The 24,326-nt window shown below is 36.4% G+C and overlaps 1 protein-coding gene across 7 annotated transcripts in view; it reads left to right on the top strand.

The window, feature by feature from the left end:
- fam13a (family with sequence similarity 13 member A) overlaps positions 1-24,326 on the top strand; it is a 76,251-nt gene that overhangs the window by 20,573 nt on the left and 31,352 nt on the right. For all 7 annotated transcript variants that reach the window (XM_028017595.1, XM_028017592.1, XM_028017596.1 and 4 more), the window contains 5 exons: positions 1,666-1,816; positions 3,304-3,369; positions 4,815-4,895; positions 7,550-7,785; positions 18,337-18,378. In XM_028017595.1, coding sequence (XP_027873396.1) covers positions 1,666-1,816; positions 3,304-3,369; positions 4,815-4,895; positions 7,550-7,785; positions 18,337-18,378 — 576 coding nt within the window. The remainder of the gene's footprint in view (positions 1-1,665; positions 1,817-3,303; positions 3,370-4,814; positions 4,896-7,549; positions 7,786-18,336; positions 18,379-24,326) is intronic.

The following is a 24,326-nucleotide window of genomic DNA, read 5'->3' as shown; positions in this document are numbered from 1 at the left end:
AAATGTTACTTAAGTCTTAAAGTATCTGAAACTTCTTGTACTTAAGTATGGAAACTACTGTAAAAATGGATGTACTCAAGTAATGTAATGAAAAGTACAAGTAAAAAGTAAAACAAAGCAAATGCAGTTTGAATGACATTTTTTATATTTTGGTAAACTTGTCAAATACACTTAAAATAATGTACCCAACCAAGTGCAGGCAAAATTAAACCTGCTAATAGATATACCTGCAGGCATCATTTAGTTAAGAAAATTAGGTGCTTTACCTAATTTTTTGTAACCTGCTTTACAACTGAACCAGCTTCTTAGTAAACCCTCCAGGACAGAAAATACAAAGTTTTTGTAAGCCTTAAGTTTTCCCTTCAAGTAAGGTCAGTGCTGAAAATGAGAAAAATAAATAGTACAGAAAATGCGGCCAACATGAAGAAAAAGAGCTGTTACGATTACTCTACTTCACAAATCAGTGAATCAGTCAATGCTACAGTCAGTAGGTGGTGCACACAACTGGTCATTATGCAAAAGAAAAAAAGAATTGGGAGGGAAATGCAGCTTATTGGCATCTGTAAACCTGGTTTTGAACTTGCATGCCTTTCCTATATTCGTTAAATTTAGTCTAAATTGCTATCGCTATGGCTTCTGTCCCCCTTGAACAGAGGAGTCTAGGTAGCCTGATACAGTCAACATTAAGCCTAAGCTAAATACACCACGTATGGAACTGAAACAATGCCAAACAAAGTTCATTTATACAGGTAAAGTTATGGTCAAGATTTCTCAATAGTGTCTAGTGACCAAGCTATAGTTACTGACACAGGAGGATTATAACCATTTCATAAGAAGTTACCTCGATGTGTTTCTTCAAGTTGGACGGGGAGTTTTTGTAAGATAGAATTTCCACATCTTCGGGTAGGAATAACATAAACTGCATGCGGTACGACGAATCTTTAACACCCACGAAAGAGTATATTGTGTTTAAATAAGGCCATGGGCTCTCATCACCAGCTGGTGGTTCCGCTGGAGCCGTGTCCGACGTAGTTGCAGTCGTTGTGGTCTCCGTCTCCTCCTCCATGTGGCTGCTGCTGATTGCGAGACTTGCTTTGTGTTTAATGGGAGAAGCGAAACAGGTGTATCCTATTGGAGGTGATGAACAAGCCCAGGCAAGTAGGCTACGGACTTTGTTCGGTAGCCTGCTTGCTACTTGCTAATCAGTAGGTGGGGTCAAAACACTTGCGTTTCTCTCTCTCGCTTTTTTGTAACGAGTAACTAAACCACACATTGAAAATGTATCGGAGTAAAAGTACGCAATTAAGTTCGGAAATATAGTGAAGTAAAAGTGAAAGTCATCAAAAATTTTCATACTTGAGGAAAGTATGAAGTACTCCAAAATATACTTACTAAGTAAAGTAGTGAAGTATTTTTACTTCGTTACTATACAACACTGCTAATTTGTGGAAAATCTTTCCTCCATCTTTATTCATGCGCCAATTGGCTCTACTTAAAAGATGACCAGTGGCGCCCCCTTGTGGATGGAGGTTAAACTACAACACAGAGGAAGGTCTAACGGACATTATTAGTTAATCGACTGGAACTGATTTTAATCTAACAAAGCATGCGTCCCTAGTTTAAACTCTCTGAACTGAAACTTGTTTCATTTGTTTGTTTTTTCAGAGTTGCTCCCAGTCCTGAAGCCGTGAAGGATCAAAATATTTGCAATAAGATCATGGTCCAGTTCATCCAGAACTACAGCTGCATCTTTGAGGACGAGAGTCCGGACAAAGAGGACGAGACGGAGGAGCGCTCGACTCTCAGACCCGTCCAGGTGTTGTTAGCAGCAGCAGCTGTTGGTGTTTATATGGATCAGATTGGCGGCTGGGCGCCTCATGTGGTTTAATCAGGATCTTTTTCTCGGTTTCTCTCCATGAATCATGAGTTAAATACTGCCGGGCTGAATTAATCAGAGTATTGATTATCCATTAGAGCTGTGCAGGAGCAGCTCTAATGGACAGCAGTTTTCTGTCTCCTCCTATTGATTTACATTTGCTGCTCCGACGGCTTCATTCCAGTTTCCAGTCTGAAGTTTTTCTGATTGGTGATTCCAGAGGAGATTTAATCAAAAACAGCTGGAGGCGATTTGCAGGAACCAGAACAAACGGGCCTCAGGATCCATCCTTCCATCCATCCATCCATCCATCCACCCATCCATCCATCCACCCACCCATCCATCCATCCACCCATCCATCCATCCATCCATCCATCCATTGGAAATAAATTGTATCTAAAGTTAATATCATCATCACATCGTATCATTTATGTAAGCCTCACATTTCCTTCTCTGTTAGTGAGACGGTGGTGAGGTGTGTTGGATGTGTTGAAGGTAGATTTGGGAATTCCTCAGGGTTCCGTTCTGAGTCTCCTTCCTGTTTCTGTTATTATGAAACAAAATAACAAACATTCAATCATCTCCTACGTTTTTATTTTTAAAGATTATGTCAGAACCAAACATTCCTACTTTGGTTGGAACGTTTTCAGCTCAGTGACTGGGCGTGAACAATGCGTCGGTTGTAGAAGCATCGGTCACATGACCAACAGGCTCTAACCTCGAGGTCTGAGTTAACCTTTGACCTGACCCTCTGTGCTCTAAGTATGCCTCAGCATCACCTGCAAATCCTTTTTGTCTTTAGCTGTTTATCCTCATAAGACCTCAAAATGTTTGGGATTTTTTACCTTCCTAGTAGTAAGAAAAAAACCCATCAGTATTAAAGTTACAGCATCACCAGCGTCTGATACGGCAGCAATGCTGTGAATACCAGTAAGCGACCCCGCTGACCCTGGGAATCCCCTCCGCCGACAAAGATCATCTTACACCCACACACTGCCACCTGAACACGCAGATGACTGACAGCCTCGCGGTGTCTTTGAACGCAGCACGCTCTCACCAGTTCACCTTTTAGCCTTAGCAATAAATAAAACGCTGGAGAATCCATGCTGTGCCTGACAGTTTTCATGTTTACGTCTGTGTTTAAGGCTGCGGACCGTCACATCTATTTTTAACTGTTGCTAGGGCTTTCTGGGAGGAAATACAATACATGTGTTTTTGTATTAGACTCCTGCATCATTAATAAATCTGCAAAGCAAAACTTTGAAGTCTTTCGTCACATTTGAGCTACTTTTCACAAATTTTCTATCAGGCGTCAAGGAGAAGTGATTAAAAAATGACATAAAGTCCAAAGAAAAGAGGGTAGATTTCACACTTTTATATGATTGCATCTCAAATTACTCTATAAATGCTATTTTTGCTCTTTCTAGGCTAAGTCAGAAGAGGAAGACACGAAGAAATCATCCAGTCATCTCAGTCCAGTTCCACACATAGAAGTAAGTTCTCTGACTCTGTTAATGAGCAGATAACGCATCTCAAATCTGTTTTAGCTTTTATGTGACATATTCCATGTACAGTTCAACTGAAACCAAAAATAAAAGAAATAAACAAGCTGCAGTAATCTAGATGCAAAAGTGTGCAAATTTACGACTAGGTTTTATTTGTTTTTAACCACAATTAAAGAAGATCATCTAATTTTGTAATTTTGCTGTTTCTGCTAAGTGTCTTTGCTTTTTGCTTTGGTGTAAGTAAATTACAGTGGCCAGAGTACAGAGTAAGCCAACATTACAAAATCTGAAACACTTCTACAACTTTCAAAACTTTAAATTTACATTCCAGAAAACAGATTTATGTCTTAGAAAACAAATTAGCAACACGTGAAACACTTTTACATGTCCCGAATGAATGAATACTTCACAAAACAAATTAACATCTTAGAAAAACGCTTAAAATTATAGTTTTAATTAAAGCACTTCTAAGGAAAATCCCACCAGAATGTCTGAATTTAGCTTCAACTCAACTCAGTTTGTTTATATAGCATCAATTCACAACAAATGCACTGAAAAAACACAAAATCTTATCAAGCAATTTTAGTTTAGTTTTCACTTGGGAAAAATATTTTGTTAGAAGTGAAATAATCTGCCAGTGGAACTTGTACTTTCTTTTAATCAATATTAATATTATCACTATTATTGACTTAAAACATGCCGGTATATCTAGCTGAAAAGTTTCTTGTAATTTAGTTTTGTTTTATTGCACTAGAAACTATATCAAAAATACTTGGTAAGATTTTGTGTTTTACATTCCAGTTGATTCTTATTGTCAGTTATTTGATTCAGATTCATTATAATTAATGTTCATATTTGCTAAACGTAACTAAATAATTAAAGCTGATTAATAAAACTTGACTTTTCTTCTGTGTCTATGATGGAATATGACTTTAAATGTGTATCATGGTCTTATTTTTTCGAATCACAAACTGTCCATTTTTACAGTAATGTGTAGATTTTTTTCCTATCCACTATGTTTGTTTCTGATTATTTTATCGCGTTGTGTATGACGTGTAACACAGTGTTGATGTTTTTACTTTAAGAAACTTCAAAAACATCCTACGTGGCTGGGTTGTAGTCCATAACAACCCAGCCATGTGATCTGTGTGACGTGATTAATGCGTCCTGGACATGTTTTGGAAAATTTCCTCTGTAAGGAGTCAAGTTCAGTTTCTATAAGCCTATAGATGTTATAACAGTCAGCGGATTTAAATCTACTTCATGCCATTCCTTAGCCCTGGAGAACATGTTGACCTTATTCATAGTCCCAACATGCTTTCTTGCACCCTAAAATGCAATAAATTTGTGATACTTTTATGATGAATAATAAAAATACATATTTTTTTAAGCACTACAAATGACACATTTGTTTTCTTTCTTGATTTCTAAAGACTGAGCTTCTAAATTCACTTGAAGACATGAAACATCTCAACAAAAGCTGCATCAAAACCCCAAAGACAAAGAAGACAAAGGTGTGTAAAATAAATCTGTCAGTTTTGACTAGCTTTATGTTTATCAGGCGGTTTTCCTCTGAATGCTTTCTTCTTTCTTATCTGCTGGGGCTCCTCGCTGCTGATTAGCCTTGAGGTCGTCTGTCAGACGGCTTGCGATGCTCGTGGCCTCGGTCACATGACGTGATTCAATAAAGGAAACAAGAGCTCAATTATCTGCAGAAAGAGAAAAACACAGACTTCAGTTTGCCTTACAAAAGCTTCCAGCTGCTGTAGACGAAAACTCACTGAAAACCTGTTGATGTTTTAGATACTGAGCTCTGGGCTCCAGGAGGTCAGTAGTGCAATTTTTTAAGGTGTGTAAAATCCTGTTGACTTCTTAAGCACGTCTTCCCTTTTTTAGACTGAAATTATCTTTCTATGGTAGCTTTTACTGCAGATTTGTGTGTCAAAACAAGTCATGGAAGGTGTCACTAGATGAAAACTGTCACTATAGAGATGAAAACTGTCACTATAGAGATGAAAACAATGCTGTCTCACGTATGATGACATGCTTAAAATATCTGCTGAGGGAAGATGATCAGCTCCTTCAGCTGGCAATCCCTAAAAATACAAAAGTTTGCAATCAGGCGATTCAACAGTGCAGTGTAACAACTAAATAATAATATTTAAATATAATATTTACAACCCCCTTGAAAAATGCTTATAACTGCCTATTTTAATAGTTTAAACACCAAATACATCAATACATAATATCTATGAAAAGAGCAGTGTTATGTGTTTTCCAGTCACATAGTGCAAACATGTTTGGTAAAATCAGTTCTTAAAGGGGATCTGTTATACAAAATTCACATTTTGTTTCTACTGCTTCTAAAAACAGCCCAAACTCCTTAAAAAAGACCCTGTAGTTTTTTGGCAATAAGTTATTTTTTGGTGTCTGGAAAAAACCTCCTGTTTGTTATGTCACACTGCCCCATTACCTAGCAACCCAAACAGAGGCCCAACATGTTTGGTCAGCTGGTTTTACTGCTGTATTTGCTGTATAATGGCTGCTGGAAAAGACAAGAGTTTTGTTGTTGACTTACAATTCAGAAACCACTTGCTGCATTCTTGTGCAGGAGGCTCCACTTATGCTTTTCAAAGATGTTCAGTTGTATAATTGCGCATCTACTTGCAGCCATTTTCATGTGCAAGTGGAAAATAGGCAGAACTGAGCAGGCTAAAATCTCATTTGAGGATGATTTTGTGCGAAAACGTAATGACCATGTTTATCATCCTGCTGACCTCCTGGATGACACCAGAGGTCACAGAGTCATTGGTCAGGTCAAGTCAAAATGTATTGATAGAGCACTTTAAAAACAACGAAAGCTGACCAAAGTCACACAGTTTCTTTATCAATCTGTCGCTCTGTTACCTTGTTGAATTATCTTCAGTCTTTGTGTTTTGAACTACAGATTTTTAATTCTTTCTTCCAAATACACCTTAAAGTGACATGACTTAGAAACCAGGTCACATTTTTCATCCTGGTGTGTCAGATTTCTTCGCCATCTGGCCTTTGACCTCCTGTTTGTTGTTGCTTTGACTGAGCCAATCACAGTGAGGAGCCAGAAACTGGAAATGAAAAGAAAAGACTAGTCATTGCTATTCAGACAAAACGTAGTTTGCTTTTCAGCTGAATATCCACACCTGCATCCTATACCTGGAAAACAAACCTTTAAATCATTTAATAGGATGATGCATTGTGCATTTTTACATGATCTAAAATAAAAATCTGCTGTAACAGCAGTTCCTTATCTTTATCTTTTCCATCGCCTGTTTTTCCTCCATGGCACCTCTTTCCCGTGATGACACAGACTCCTATCCCTCCCAAAAACAAGCTGATGTCCAAACTCTTTTCTGCTTTTTTTCCTGTTTGGTTTTCTCTTAATGGAGCCAAATCAATCAAAAGCTCCAGGGGCCAAAATCCATACCAGGTCCAGCTAAAGAAGTTTGTGCTACTAATTATGCTGGAAAAAGCCCCCCATTAGGTGACTGGATGTCTGAATTAACGCTACGTTGATGGATTTTCTTTTCTTTTTTCAAACAAGCCATTAAATTACAACCCAAATGGAAACGCTTTTCTGATAATTGGTGCGAGGAAAACAAAAACGTAAGCCTTTTAATTCAGCAACGAGCTGTTTATCTGCAGACGAGCCTTTTAGCATTGGATGTCGGAGAGCATTATCGATGGCTAAGCCGCTGGTGTCGAACCTATTTCGTCCTCTGTAGCCGCTGGTTGGGCTTAATGTGCAGCAATATCAGAGCTCTGCAGACACGATAACGGGGGAGAAAGCTCTTTATCATCCTAAGAGGGTGTATTTTAAGTCTCTTTTGGTTGTGATCCCAAAAAATGCAGAAAGGAAACTTTCAAAATGTTGCTGTGATCAGATTACGGTTCTTTTCCTACACGAGAGTTGGAAATTCACGCAATATATACCCACTCAGGGTCAGAACGGTAAGACAGAAACCTGACTAACCATTGACATTTACTGCTCTTCTCTCCTCTTTTTCTAACTCTCTTTCTCTGGAGCTTCTCATGTGCAAACTTTATATGAAATACCAAGAAATTCAGTGTTTTTCTTTTGTGAAATATACCTTGCAATGCATTAAAAATGTAACTTTTCTGTGTCAATCAGGTTCGGAAGGAGAGGAACGACGGCATGCCTCAAGTCGCTCGTCAGCAAAGACAGCCTCAAGGGTCGCCCAGCATAAGGTCCTTCTCCATACCAATAGTTTTACCGCTGACCTCAGAGCTGACGAGTCCAAGCCCAGAGGTTACGGACACGTCGCCTCTGCCAGAACCGGACTCTTCCAGAACCGCTTCCCCACATGTCGATTTCAGCCTCTCTAGCAGCACGGAGGGCCTCAGCAGGTCAGTGCGTGGGATTTACAGGTCTGTGCTCAAGATATTCAGGGACTGTTTTACATTTTTAGACTTTCATGCATGTTAAAACAATGATAAAACATTGGAAACAATGATTTTTTTAAAAAGTGGAAGAAATAGCAGCTTTTTTGCACACATGCATTGTAAATTTTGGAAAAGAAATAGATCCAAATATCTGCAGATCTTTTCATTCAGAAATCAATTTTTCTGTTCAAACAATCTAGAGATTCTGTTTAAATTATGTGACTAACAACAGAAAAATACAGTGTAAAGAAATAAAACGTTTATTTTAAGCAATTCTGTAAGATTCCACCAAACTCCAACAGTTTAGATTTAAACAAAAATAAGTGTTGGTAGTTTGTAATATTTGTTTTATATGCACTAATTGGATGAAATGAAAATATTATATAAAGCTAACCAAATTAAGAAAAATAAATAAATACCAGTATTTGCTAGGAGGCTAATGTTAGCTTAGCTACCAGTAGTGTTGTTCTTAAATAAAAGAATATCAAAGAAGTATTTAAAACAAGTTGATGTGCAATGTGATATGCAGTATTCTCACAAGAAGGAAAAACAAAGACGTACAACTTAATTTTATTTTAAAATAAAACATTTTTTAGCATTTTGATCTGATTCACAATTTCCAGGAATTGTGAATTACTAGAATGTTTTTTTTTCTGCATGCCTTTTAACATGTAGGAGAAAGTCTGAATATTTACTCAGGTGAGCATCTTTACATCCTGTAGAAATCTGCGTTTTAGTTTCCATAGGAACAAACGTCTCGTCCTCCGTTCTCGACTCGTCGGAACGAAAATGTTTATCCTCTTACTCCAGGAGAAAGTCGCCTGCTGCTGGGAAACTTACCAGACACAAAAAAAAAACTTCCACACTTTCTCATGAACATCAGAGCTTCTGTGAAATTCGGTCAGCAAGCTGCATCATTTCTGTGTTTGCTTCAGCAGAGCATCTCTCTTAAATCGGATCCATCTCCGGTAAAATGGGTTGTGACCGCCTCGTCAGCCGAGGGTAAAGGTGAAGAATCTCAAATGTCTGACAGCAATTATGGACCCGTATCCTGAATCCGGTGTCGGCGTGCATTCGGCATGCGAAAGGGCCTTTTATAGAAAGCTGAAACCAGAGCCGAGTGGTTTCCAGTTTCCCAAGTCCTGGAATAGCAGCGCTGCAGCTGCGCCTGTTGTTGGGCTCCTCACTGCTGGCAGTGGGCATCAAGGTGGCTCAGCCAATACACCTGCACTGCTGCTATCAATCAATCAAGTTTATTTGTATTGCACATTTCAGCAACCAGGCAGTTCAAAGTGCTTTACATCATAAAAACACAAAAAATACAAAGTCAATGATTGTCAAGTTCCGTCGTTGCAAATCAAAATGTTGATTAATGTTTCACTTATGATGTTTCTAAAGCAACTCTAACCAGGTGTGTTTTCAGTCTTGATCTAAAGGAACTCAGTGTTTCGGCTGTTTTGCAATTTTCTGGAAGTTTGTTCCAGATCTGTGGTGCATAGAAGCTGAATGCTGTTTCTCCATGTTTGGTTCTGGTTCTGGTTCTGCTCTGCATCCCCAGAACCAGAAGACCTCAGAGGGCTGGAAGGTTGCTATGACAACAGCACATCGTTAAGCCGTTCATTGATTTATAAACTAACATCAGTATTTTAAAGTCTGTTATCTGTGTAGGGACTGTAGTTCTGGGGTGATGTTCTCTATCTTCCTGGTTTTACTGAAAACACCAACACCAGCAGTTTGGATCTAATTTTTTAGGCCGACCTGTGAAGATAATGTTGCAGTAAGCAATGCAGCTAAAAATAAACACATGGATGAGTTTCTCCGGATCTTGCTGGGACATTAGTCCTTTAATCGTGGAAATGTTCCTCAGGTGATAGGAGGCCGACTTTGTAACTGTCTTTATGTGACTGAAGGTTCAGGTCAGAGTTCATCACTACATCCAGATTTCAGGCCTGAGTTCTAGTTTCTATCTGTAATAACTGAAGCTGACTCCAGAATGTTCCTCTTTAGGTCCAAGGATAGTCACTGCAGTTTTCTACAGGCAAACTGATTTTATTCTAGATTCTGTAAATCTAAGCCTAAAAATCCCAGAGAAAATGTGATTTAAATGTCACCTATTCTGCTTCCTTGAATAGTTTAGGATAGGATAGGTCTATGGCCTATACAAAACATATTCATTTCATCTTTTTCTCAAAATCATGCTTAGATAATGACTTTTTAGTCTAGTAAATCCAAATAAGCTGCTGCTTTCCCCCAACTCGCCCCAAAATGGCTGCAAACAGATGCATAATATTGAATTTTGCATAATAATAATTATTTCTTCGAGAACGTCCAAGGTTTCTTTACAGGTCTGGAAAAACTTATAAGTTTTCAAAAATGACTTTCAGCGTTCAGGTATTGAATATGATTATAAAAGATGGAGTTCATTTCAAGTTTAAGGATTTTATACCATTTTACAGGAAACATGTCCAATTAAAATTCTTCAAAATCAGAATTTATTGGCCAAACTTGTGGGCACAAATGAATTTTGTCAAAGGCTCATTAAAATATAAAATCTAAACCTTAGAGGAGATATAAACAAGACTACTTATGTGCCTAAATGTTTTTAAAGAAAGTTTAAAATAGTTCAAATATGCTTATTTTGTTTCACAGAAATTCTAGGAACTTAAAAACAATTTAAAAAATTCTGCAACACAGTTTAAAAATGGTAATTTTATGAGGGAAAATTATGACACTGGTTAAACGTATGGTAAGACTGGCTGCATTTTAAGTCAATAATTCCTTAATATTGATGAAAAAGTATTAATTGGCAGATTTTTTCACTAATAACACAAGCTTCTAGTTCTTGCTGAAAAGTTGCCTATAATTTAGTTTTGTCTTATTTCAAGTGTACTAAGATATTTGCACAAGAGACCAAAATTATTTGATAAGATTTTGTGTTTTTGCAGTGTACAACCCGACTCAGGGAGGACTGACCTCTGCGTCTGTTAATAAAGAAAATTGGGTCAACACCTGAAGACAAAATAAAAGCAAAAACAGAGAGAAAAACTCAAAGCGAGAGAGACACAAAGACGTTTTACCATGTCTCTTGCTGAAACATTTAAATTATGATCAGTTGCAGTTTTGGTCTCTGCGGGAAACATGAGCAACCTTTAGAAAAAAGTAAATCAAAGATTAGAGCCGAATCATTATCCATTAACACTCTGCAGAAAGGTTACATGTGTGCAAAGTTGTAAAAAGCAATCTATGCACATATTTTTAATTGCATTGCAAATTCCTGGAGTGCAATTTCATTAACACTGTACAATGATTTTTAGTTCCTACTAGTTTTCCTTCTGTGTCATCAGACAAGTTGAGTTGGAGAACATATCAGGTTTTAATCTCTGCCGGAGATTTGGTACAATGGCTGCCTTTCACGCCGCACATGGATGGAGCGAATCTGATACTTCCAAGTTATCTTCTCCGTGTCAGTAGGCCAGTAAATCTTCAGGCGGCTTCCCTCACAGGCTAAAACTTTACCTGCCAAGTCGGATTGGGCCGCCGATCCCCACCTGGGATGACGGGAGCACCTCAGAGATGTGCATCAACAACCCTAACCAATATGTTACAGCAGAGTAAAACAATATAAAGAGAGGAAGAAAAACATGTTTTTATACAGAAAAAGCTTTTGATTCTAATCCTTAGTGGCTGTTTTTGCTCAGAGATTTTTGTTTGACTTTGTTAACAAGTAAGGCTTCCATAAATCTGCATTAAAATCAGCTTTATGCAGCTGCGGTTTTGAAATATACCTGGTGATTTTCCACCAGTGGAAATCCTTTCATACCTGTAGCTGCTCTCATCGCTATATAACAGCTTGCTCTGACTTTTCATAGCTAAGTGTCAGACACAGCGCAAAAAGCAGGTATGCAAGGTTTTTTTTGTCACTTTTATTTTACTTTTAGAAGTTTTATGAATTTTACATGATATTCAAAGCATAATTCAGTGTTGCTTATTTCATTCTTATTTAATCAGCTTTGTTATTGAGTTAGATTTGACACAGGCTCCTTACATTCCAGGAACTCCCCCATCCCGATCCGCTCCGGCCTCTTGGATCAGGTTTAACTCGCTCTGTGGAAATCAAATTGACCGTGGGATTTTCCTTGATTTGTAAAGCATCTTTTTTGACAGAAAGTGAACACAATGGCCACCAATAACCAGTTCTTCTCAGAGGTTTCCAGCCCAGTATGCAATATGCATTGCGGTTATGTTAATTTTGGGCTCTTATTTTAGTTGTTCTTTTTCCAGGGTTGTATAGTTATGCAAAACAAAACTTCAACAATTTTTAAAAATAAGAATCAGATGCACAAGTTGGAATTTATTTGGGATTTTCTCTAATATCCAGATTCAAAATAATGTCTACGGTCTAGTTTGTGTTTTTTGGTGTCTGGAAAATAAGCAGGTACTGTCCCTCACCTAGCAACCCCAGCGAACCCAAGCCAGTTACCTAGCAACCCCGGTACAGTTCCAACTGCTTCCTAGCAACCCAAACAGAGCTCAAGCACATTTAAGCTCTGTACAATGGCTGCTGGAAAAGACAAGGGTTTTATTTTTGACTTACTATTCAGAAATGGCCTTTTGCATTATTGTTGGTTGTATAGGAGGCTCCGCTTCTGCTTTTCAAAGATGTACGATAGTATAATTGTGCACCTGATTGCAGCCATTTTCATGCGTGAGTGTACAATTGAATTGGGGGACAAGATCACTCTTAACACACCACGCACGGTGGACTATGTCTTAAGATTGTCGGAAGTGGAAATTTGGACAAAGGTCGGTATAAAAGTTTTGCTGTGTGAACTAGGCTTTAGAATAACTTGAATTGATGATTTCTGAATCTGCAGCTGTTTTAGAAAGACTTCTTCTCAGAATGTCACACATTTCCTTGGAATGTCTGATTGTTCTCACCATTAGATTAACCCAGAAAACAAGATCTACCTGCTTAAGTCAGTCATAATCACCAAGTAGACGTCACCAGGCCTTAATTAAAGATTTCATCCAAGATATAGCTGAATGTATGCAGACATTTGGTCCCGTAGGTGTAAATTTAAACTCATTGAAAAGTTTGAACAAAATGGTTGGCGTATGTAAACTTTTCTCCAGAATTGTACCAAAAAAGTTCCATTCATTCCTTATCCAGCAAACAGCCTGCAGAAACCTGACTATGTAAAGAGATCTTGTTTCGCCCGTAGAGCTGCAGAGTTTCTCATAAGGAGATGCATAGTGGCGTTTGTGTGGAGTCGCTGTGCTTCGCTGAATTTTGTGATGTAACCAGTGGATTTCTCAGAATCCCTTTAGAGATTGCTGGGAGCGAGGAACGCAGCGCTGCGGTGCAGGTACCCTGTTGATATTACTGCCTTGTTGGCCATTAGTCAGGAAGCCTCGGCGTCCGACGACAAAAGCAGTATTTACAGCAACAGCCTGCCGACTGGATAAAAGCGGCTTTCCTGCAAGTATCAAAACCATGTATTGCGATGGTTTCCAGTGGCTTTGGATTTAAAAGTCGCTTATTATCAGAGATAATGAGACCGCTAGGTATTTTATTTTTCCACCTTTAATCTTGTGTTTTCACCAGAATAAAAGTTTCTGGTGATTTCTAAATGCTTTGAATCCAAGTAACTGCAGGTCATTCAGTTAATGGGATCCACTGCACTATGCTAAAGTCTTGAACAACATTGTTGCAAATATCAGCCACTTTAATTGACCTTAATATCCATAAACCAATCAGTCTGATTACTTATAAACAAGTTTAACTCGTCTGAAACTCTTTTGTGTCCAATAGGGGCCCTCCTTCACTGCTTCATGTTTTAAAGTCAAGGTCGACATGATAAAAGTCAATTTGACGTCGACTAAAAATGTAGGAGATTTCACAGAGGCTTTATTAGCTATACTTATTGGAAACATTGATAAAAGATAGCTTGGATAGAAGTGTGTTACACAGAATAAAAAGGAGCAAAATCTATAACATTATTTCAGTTTTCTAAGTGACTAAATTATGTTTTTGTGGTGTGATTCTGATGGCAAAATGTGATGTTTATCGCCTGACAATTGGTGACTCTGGGATGTTTATATGATATAAAGCACTGTGAACTGCCTTGTTGCTGAGATGTGCTGTACAAATAAACTTGACTTGACTTAAGGCAGCAGCAGAGCGAAGAAAAAGTTGAGTTGTACTTTTTTCCAGTACTGATGATCAGAAATATGCTCACCTTTCACAGCAGCATTCACAGGAGTCAAATTATTGCATTGACCACAATTGTGCAATTTAGAAAATTATAAACTAAACTAATTTTAAACGGATCACCTTTGATTTCCATTGAGCTGCAGTGTCTAAGCTTTCAGGCTTCCCCCACTTAGCTCCTTCAGACTAGCCAGCAGCAGTTAGCAAACACCTGGTGGCACTGAGCTTCAGCTGAGCTCATTATGCCAGCTACTTCTCAGTGTTACACTGGTAAAAATATTTTTAAGGGGTTAATAGAGGAGCCATGTGACGATGACTTTCTGAAGGAGGAGTTTCAGAAAGACCAGGAGCTCCTTAAAGAGACAGAAGTCCAATTTCAAGGCGCTAAATTACAAATGAATTTTTTTTAATTCATGTTTGATATATTTGATATATACAGCATTTTTTAAATAAAAACTGAAGGTAACATAGATTGTGCTATGAAACGATACTATGTGGCTGGAAAGCAGATGATACCACCCCTTTAAGTTCTTCTCAATGTGCTGGTCCAGTACAAGAACTGGGCTCAAAAAATCATCCAAAGTCCAACAAAAACCTTTAAAAAAAAACTCTACAGAACTTTAATGACCACAAGAAAGTCAAGCAGAGGAATTTGGGAGTGGTTTAGGTTTACGATAACTTCCAACACTTTTGAGAATGTTGAAAAACTGGAAGCTTGACCCTGGTGACCGGCTTCTTGGTCTTTTTTTTTTCTCGCCTTCCTGTAGGGATCGGTCCTTTTCCGAGCATGTCTCCCAAAGCTTCTCCTTATCCCTTCACAGAGGTAGTGGGTAAGCAGGATTTCCGCTTTTGCAATTCATGGCAGCACAGTGACAGCCCCATTATTTTAATGAGCTTGCCAGCCTGTGTAACACCGGTTAATAACGTGGGTATGTGTATGGAGGGCAGAGGGCACTGAAGCTCGGAGAAATGTGGAAGGAGCTGAACTGCTGAGATCCAAAGCAGCAGCGGAGGAAAACATGCACATGTTCTGGACGTTGTGTCGTTTCAAGGGGAAACCTTCGGAGGCTGACTGATCTCTGGCCCATTTCAATCTGCACCTGACTTGAAACCTAATTCCTCTGTTGTGAGCTTGTTGAGGTGCTGGTGGTTCCCTCAGCGTACCTGCCTCTTCCCGTAAGCCTCCTGGAGGTACAGCATGTAGAAAAACACACTGCAGGACCAAAACATCTAGTTATGACTCTCAATAACAAGCTATTTTTCTGTTCTCTCTGTTTCTCACTGTCTGACATCAAATCAGAGCAAAGTTTGCCCGTTTTAGGTCAGGCAGGTTTAACAACATTATTTCCACCTGTTAAAAGTCACAATCATGACAGATATAATTTACATGCTGTCAAATTTTCATGCCTAAGAAACAATTTGGCCAAACCCAGACGATGATGTCAGTTTTTAAACTCGTGATCGGGTGAATCACAGACTACTCCTGAAACACACTACCTGAGTTTCCATTAATCATTGAATTGATCAAATAAAAATTACAAAAATAAAGTTGCTTAATGGGGATTTCGAAAAAATTCACATTTTCAAAAAAAGTCTAATAAAATTTGAGCAAGAATGAAGTGGTATTTGGCCGTATGGTAATCGATGTATTTCGCAAAACTGCAATGGAAATTTTTTTTTTTGCATCATGAGTCACATGACCAGCAGCCGGATGTTACTACTGGTTGTAACTGGTTGTTACAACGTAGTACGGCTAACTCGTACTATGTTATTGCCGTAGCGGAAATATGAATATAATCTCACAAAACTGTTTACTGACATGATTTGTTATGACTTATCATGTGAACAAATTTATTGACATGTGATTTTAATTTAATTTCTTATTCACGGTAATTGAAACACTTCAATTGAGAATGTTTTTTTTTTTGTGCACATTTGTAGTGAAATCAGCCAGAAAAGGTGGAAGTCGTTTACCCGAGTTCGAACATAGTTTGTTGTTCCAACTGTTTGCATTTAACTGATGACTCAAGTGCACAACTTTTTACACATGTAGCCACCATGAAGGAGTCTTCGGTCTCGCTCTTCAAGTCCACGACTTGGACTTCACAGGTGTTTGAAATGATTCTTCTGACTTGAAACTAAGAAATTCTGACTTCCAAATATAAATAGGACCCATCCTTATGACCAGATCTCTCTTAACCACAAAAGACAAAATTACAGTTAGTTGTACATTTAATGCAAAGATTGCTGTTTACTAACAAAAATATGAGAGTCAAGATTTATCGAGATCTGTGTCAAACTTATTTATATGCCACCTTTTGAAATGAGCTAAAATACTTTATAGTTTACTGAAACACGGTAAATAGGAAAAAGGATCACTGATCATTGTTTTTTCTTTTATTCTGAGTAATTATTTATTCAAACAGGCCTCAATCAGTCTGACTGCGGTCCTTCTATTTTTCAGTTTGTTAAATCTTTAATATATAACATTTTACTTTAAAGATTCTCCCTCTGACCTAACAGGAGCCCGCTGTTATGAAATTTTCAGTATGAGTGCCAGGATTTTTTAGAATGTTAAGCAACTTCAACATTTAGTGCCAACATCAAGTTCCTCTCACTGTTGCATAATGTCATCATGTGTTGCTGACACAAGTCTTTATCAATCTCATTTCTAAACAACTGGTGTGTCAAACTAAGGAAATAGGAACAAAATAAATATACTATCAAGGCAATGTCTTTACAATAAACACAGATGAGTTTAGCAAAACTAACTCATCTGTGTTTATTGATGAGTTAAACACATCAATGTTTAACTCATCAAACGTTGATGAGTTAACCCATTAACTAGAAAGTTAACTAGAAAGTTAGCTTTGCTACCCATTAGTTCCACTAGATGAAGTTAATGCTAAAGCTAATGCTAAAGCACTAATTTCAGCCACCACCATGTGTCAATAAAATAACAAGTGTTAGGAAATAGCATATAACCTTCAACAGAATCAAATTAGTCATTACACATGTTGCGCTTTAGGAAGTGATTCATGGTTTCACTTTTATAGTTGCTGAGTTTTGCTAATTGTGCTGCTGAATTTGCCTAACTAACCACAGGAAAGCAGCAGGACATCAGCAGATTTTAAATAGTTTATTCAGGGGTACAACTTGGGTGGAGAACATGAGGAGAGGAAATAGAACTGCTCTGTAAACATTTTTCACCCATTTCAAAATAAGAGCATGAAAATAAAAGTCTAACTACTTGAAGAATTCAAGACGCAGACGTTCAATTGAAAGTTTACAAAACAGGCAGGTAAATAATCGCTTTCCGATTCCTCTGGAAACATTAATTAGAGGAAGCTACGTGTGCTGAACATTTTCAAAGTTAGCGGAAATGCTAAAGCCCTGCTAGCATCTTACCTGATTAGCTGAAGTGTGTCCACCACCGACAACATTAAAGCATAACCATGAATTTTCTAAGCTTCAGTAAGAAGAAAACAGAGGAGGGGTTCATTTAGTCAAGCAGAAATTCACACACTCCTCCTCCAAACGTTGGTGATCTGGAAACACACGTTTAGCAACAGGTTACAAATGCTGGTGTAAACCTGGGATCAGGTTTCAAGTTCAACAAACAGGGCAGCAGAGTTTTGCAGAAAAGTTTATTCCAGTTCCACCAGGTTGCTAAACCAAAACAAGTCTTGTTAAAACATGACCTGAATTGATGATCCATGGTTTCGTCACAACTCGACTAGATTAATGCAACACATTTCATGCTGGGATCTGTCGGTTCTTTTTTCATCGCCTTCAGTTTTTTCAGAAGGCTTTTGACTGATGATCAGGCCTTTCCACTGACTTTTGACACGGTATAAGTTTATTTATTTTTATTTCCGTTTTTATGTGACTACAGACTTTGCAGTATGTTTAATTCTGCTTTAACTGTTTCATTACATTTTCATATTTTGTGTTTTGGTTTGATTTGTTTGGAGGCTGTACAGCACGTCAGTTAAATGTGTTTTTTAAATGCTTTGTAAATAAAACGTATTTGGATTTTGCACAGCTTGATGTAAGTTCTGGAATAATGCAGCCTGTATTTTGGAGAAGCAACACTTTCTCTGCTGGTTTATTATAGAAACCAGAGACAGGTTTCCGCGAAGGCAGAAAGCTGTAGCTCTGCACCGCTATTATTCTGCAGACAAAAGGCAGCTCCATCTGCCTATTTTAAGCCTCAGTGTTCTCTGAGGTTTATGCTATTTCTCTGTATAAAATCATTCTGCTGCCAGGTAAATTAAATGTGTCTCTTTTTCATTATATTTCAGCTCACAGGATGAAGAGAGGCCAGCATCTCCATTCTACATGAGGTAAGGGAGGCCTTACCGTGTTTAATAAACTGAGCAGTGTGTTGGTTTGGAGTTTCATCATCAGAAACCATGGAAGCACGAGGAAATGAGAAACCAGGGCAGTTCTGGTTGGTTCTGGTTCTGGTTCTGGCAGCACAACTACCACATGTTTAGACACAGCACCTCATAAAATATCAATGACACTTTATTTTTCACTTTACTCGTTGAATTAAAATCAATAAAACAAACAAACAAAAAAATACAACAAAAAAAAAACATAAAAATAACATTTTCAATTTAGTCATTCATTTAAAATGTCGAGAATAAGACCACAGCTAAAACTGTTTTTTTAATGAATTAATTGATTTCCACAAGTACAATAGTTACAGTAAAAAAATATACAATAATATCATAACATAATTTAAAAATTAAAAAATAATCATATTCATTATTATTATTATATTATTATGTCATAATATTTCACCAAAAATATTGAAGAATCCAACTAGAGGAGATTTGATCAGTGGGAGTAAAAGAACAAAAATAATTTCTAATCTTAGCATTGGTAATTACAGAGCAGAGGTTTGGTATTTGGTACAGTTTATATTGTTATAGTTTCATTAGTCTGTACTGTGATTTTATATGACTTTCATATAAAACTTTCAATGTATGTTTTATAATATTAGTGTTTTTATTTACAGATGGAAATAGCTTATTTCCATCTTTCATTTGCACTAAATCTAGTGCAAAGCATTTTTATTAACGATGTTTGCATATTGTCCTTGTCTTAAATAAACCAATAATAACAAACTAAACAGCTTATATACTTAATTTATTTATTGATTGATTTCCCTAAGCGAAATAAAATCATAATAAAAAAAATACAATGTGTATATCTTTTTACAATTTAATACAAAACAGACGAAAGGTCAACGCTTATTTTAAGGTTTCGGTAGAAAACAGTCCAGTTGAGGTTTAACCTCTGACCCTGACAGCGTGAATCATAGAGCAACTTTTTTTTTTTGATGTTGTTGTTTATCTAACTCGTACCTGGCTGTGGCGTAACACCAGATTACCTGAGCGGATGTGTTCTGGTAAACGCTGCTGGGGGATTTAACTGGTTTCAGCTGGAAGCTGTGGAGTCTTAATGACATTAAGGCGAGTAACTTTTAAAAACAACAACAGAGCAGCTAATATGTTGTTTCGCTCGTACTTTTGTTTTCAAAGTAACCCAGTTAGTTAGAGGGTCTGAAGTCGAGGCAATCTCTAAGCTTTCTTTTAACAAAGAGCTGCATTGTCAACGTTTTTTTTTAACTCTGCAGGAATAGCACAACCTGATAATTAAAGTCCCAGACATGGACGAATTACAGCCTAATCTCTCAGACACAATTAAACTGAGACGACCATTCAGAACGATTTCAGTTTATAATTAGGCTGGAAATTTGTGTTTTCAGTTTAAAAAGCCAAACGTCATTTTAGCTCCAGGTTAATTTCACTGTATTACAATCAAACTATTGTTATGTTTACTGTTTCATATCAATTTATTTATCTTGCTAGTTAAGTATTTTTGATAAATTAAGTTAATAAAAAAAGTTCTTCATGTCGGGATTTTTTACTTTTTATTGAGTTTAACTGGTTTTAACTTCTCAACAACAAATAAGATCTATATCTATATTTTCTATATTTTCTTTTGCTTTATATCAGAAAAGATAAAATTCAAACAGTCATTTGGTGATGATGCAATGATCAGGTCAAATTGTTACATATTTAGCTTAACTTTCATTGTTATGATGCTGAAATTACTAGTTTTACTTTATTTATACTGATTTAATCACCAGTATTTTTATTATATTCTTGTCATTAATTTAAAATTATTTAATCAATTCCAATATTAATTTGATCTATATTAATACCTAGCTTATTATACAATAATTAGTTTTTATTTTAACACATTTTATTATCACTATATGAAAGTTAATATTATTATTTTTCTTTATATAAATTTTATAATTCTGTTTAATTTTCTTGAATATTTTTGTAGGGGACTTTAAGAAAATCATGGCTGATTAATTTATCATTGTTTTACTAATCTATTTTTTATTATTAAGATTTTATATTATTTAAGTTTTAATATTTATATTTATTACTAATCCTAATGTTACATTTATTTAATCAGTGTTTAGTAATTTGTCATTTTTCTATTAATATTCTATTATTTTATTTTAAGAAAACAAGGAAAGAGATTTAAAGCTTTGCATACTCACATTTTTATTTATATTTTAAGGAAAAAGGAGAATTTCTTTCTCTAATATTTTGTCATAGTTACATAATTAGGTAGTAAACTGACCTTTTTGTAAAGAGAGTCCGTGACTCGGGTCACATCTTTCCTCTTGGTGACGTTTCTGCTGCACTGACTCACCCTCTCCTGCCTGCAGGTTCTGACTCAGCTGTTTCTAACTCACCAGGAAACTTTCCCCCTCTGTTAGCTCAAAGCTAAGTCAGCTGGAAACGTTTGTCCGTGCTGTCGGCACGGCCGCTTTGCCAAAACTCCAGCAGGTGTTCTGCATAAATCTGAGGGCTGTTTAAGAATATCTGCAACATGATATTTAATTACTGGACGGACATTTACTGGCAGTCTCTCTCGGCTTTTAATGTCATTAACAGATTGGCTGCCATACAAGCAGACGCATAAAAAAAGCATAGATTTACTGGCTGCTATCATGTTAAGCACGAACAGTTGTTCAAATTCAATTCCAGTATGAGATTCTCACCACGACTATTTATATACCACAGTTTCTGGCATCAGGATATTTACAAATTAAGAATATAAATCAGGTTTATTTAGCACATTTCAGGAACAAGGCAGCTCAAACACTACAAAAACATAAAACCTTACCAAGTACTTTTGATCTAGTTTCTGGTGCAAATATCTTATTACACTTGGTATTGAATCAATAACAAAACTAACTTAGAAGTAACTTTTCAGCAAGAAATAGCTGCTTGTTTTGAGTCAATTATTTCTTAATATTGATGAAAAAGTTCTAGTTCTATTGGCAGATTATTTCACTTATAACATGGGGAAAATGTCTTGTCATAAGTGAAATAATCTGCCAATATGGAATATACTTTTTCATCAATATCAAGGAATTATTGACTCAAAACAAGCTAAGTTAGTTTTGTGTTATTTCAAACGCACTAAAATATTTTCACTAGAAACTGGACCAAAATTACTTGATAAGATTTTGTGTTTTTGCAGGATAGTTCTTTCTTTACATCATAAAAATAATAAAACGTCATATACACACCATAAAGTCAACAATTGTGAAAACGGATGACAAGCATTGGATTCTGTCAAATGCTACCATTAAAATCATAAATACACATCAAAATGTTGTTCAATGTTCCAGTTATTATGGTTCCAAAGCAACTAACCAGGTGGGTGTTTCGTCTTGATTTAAAGGAACTCTGTGTTTCGGCTGTTTTGCAGTTTTCTGGAAGTTTGTTCCAGATTTGTGGAGCATAGAAGCTGAATTATTTTTAGTTAAAACATGAAAATTGTCTTGTTATAAGTGAAATAATCCAATATAACTTGTACTTTTTCATCAATATTAAGGACTTATTTCCTAAATCATCCTGAAAAGTTACTGGTAAGCTGGTTTAGTCTATAAATACTTAAGATTTTGTGTTTTTACAGTGCTTCCATTGCATACAGTGTGAATGTATTACTATGTTTCCATTTGAGAGTACAGTACACTACAGGTATAAGCAGGTTGATGAGTCAAAAATACTCGTGTGTTTATTGTAAATGTTTAGAAGCCAAAAAAGATCATAATGTCAGAGTTAAATCTTGGCACCAAGCTCAGTCTGGGTGCTACAAATGTCCTCTAAGGTTTAACACTTGTCGCCTGTTGCCTCCTGTTTTAAATAGATCTTATTATTAATCATCTCATCACTTTTAAAACGTGAGGAGGTCAGATTTACAGATGATTGACCACATTACTGAAACGTTTCTGCCTGGCAGATCTCTTGGCGTTAACATCAAGGCTTCAGTCAACACTGGTGATCCATTAAACCACTTTCTGTTGTTTTAACCTGCTACAGTTTGAGTCGCGGCTATTTTAAGGTTGTTGCCCTGGAAAGGTTCTGGCTCTGACATAATCAGTAAAATCCGCTAACTCTGGAGAAACGTTTTTAACTTTTACGTCTGAATCCAACCTTTATTGACTGTATTTCATCATTTGAATTTGCACATAGATAACAGTCTCAGAAGTTCCTTATCTGGTTATGAGACCACCGGGTTTCTTTAGATCTTCTTCACTGTCTTTGTTTGCAGATTTCAATATGCCAGAAGTCATTTTGCAGAGCTTCACCTGACTAACCTTCAATTGTTCGCTGTCTCCATTATTATCTGTTCTGTTATCGGCGCTGCAGACATGGCCGCCTGCCAAGCCGTGCTATCACTGTCAACACCGCTGTTTATGGAGGCTTTTTGTCCATATCTCTGTATGTTGAGGGACATGTACTCCAGGACAGGCAGACATTAAGGCAGTGAGGAAGTTAAGGACCATTTCTAATAATTTTATATACGTAATATTTGACATTTTCATATATGAGCTAAAAAAAATCTAACAATAAACTCAAAAAATAAACATAATTCTAATGTTTGAGTTTAGTGGAGATCAGATAAAATCAAAAAGTAGTTTTCTGTCTACTTTGGAAAGCTGGAAAGAAACTCTTCAGAGTTTGCAATTCTTATATTTTTGTTATTGATCCAATACCAAGTAAATACAATACTTGGTATCACCAATATCAATACCAAAACCAATAGTTACTATTTAAGTATGACATGTAATCAAACTTCCTACCTTAAGGTTTTTTGGTGGTTTTTCCTTTAAATTATTTTGTTAAAACTTAAGACAGAATTTATATAAAGTTTACAGGAATCTACAAAATATTTTAATAATATCTTTAGATAATAAAACTGAAACAATTGAAAAACAAAACAAATTTTCGTGTATTGATTCTAAATTTAAAAAGTGCAAAAAATTATAATTCGAGAGCAAATCAAAGCAAGATTGTTTTATATAAAATTTAGAGAGGGAATCTGAAACGGAAGTATTGATATTTTTACACTCGTGTCGATGCGATAATCAGTATTGATATTTTTAAATGATTTTCTCACTTCTAGCAGTTAGCTTGACTAATAATGTAGAATAGCGGAGCTGCTGTTTGACAGAGATACCAAAATGAAATAGCAAGCAGAAATTGAGAAAATATTTTTGGTAGCTGAAATAAATAAAAGGTGCTTTTAATGGGGAAAAACTATTACTATCATGTGTTGTGAAACTAACTAAAACATACTGAAATTATAGATGTAATATTCTTTGTTTTTGTGTTTTTGAATCTGTTTTTCAGCCTTCTGAACTGATGTAAAATCATTTTACACAAGCAGTTTACGTCAAATTACGGCGCTCCATACTCCTGCTGGCGGCAAAATGGCAACCGCAAAAGTTGGGAGAAAACGCTAGAGTCAGTTGGTTATTCAACAATAATTGAATAAATTTCTTGAAAATTATATCTTCTGCTGAGTATTCATGACCCAATCGGTGCATAGATAATCACAATGCAATCGTTTTACTTTTGTGAATTTTAATTCTGCACCTAAAAATTAAGTATGAAGAAACAAAAACTACCACTATAACTAATAACTAAACAATATTTAAGTAATAATAACTAATAAAATTTAGCAAGCACACTTTAAAACCTAATTAAAACTAAATGAACTAGATAAGCAAAAAAATCACAACGAAATAAAACTAAACTTTAAAAAAAGCCTAAAACTAATGTTACGCTGCCTCAACGCCAGGATGCATCAAGCGGTTTTGGATGGATGTGAACGTAGTTAAATGTATTATTTATTTTCCTCTGAGCAGAACAAATCCTGTTAATTAATGTTTGTGTTGTGTAAC

The sequence above is a fragment of the Xiphophorus couchianus genome, chromosome 5 (genome assembly GCF_001444195.1).
Source record: "Xiphophorus couchianus chromosome 5, X_couchianus-1.0, whole genome shotgun sequence".
Lineage (NCBI taxonomy): Eukaryota > Metazoa > Chordata > Actinopteri > Cyprinodontiformes > Poeciliidae > Xiphophorus > Xiphophorus couchianus.
Note: the sequence above shows the minus strand (reverse complement) of the source record. Positions and strands in the feature narration are given on the sequence as shown.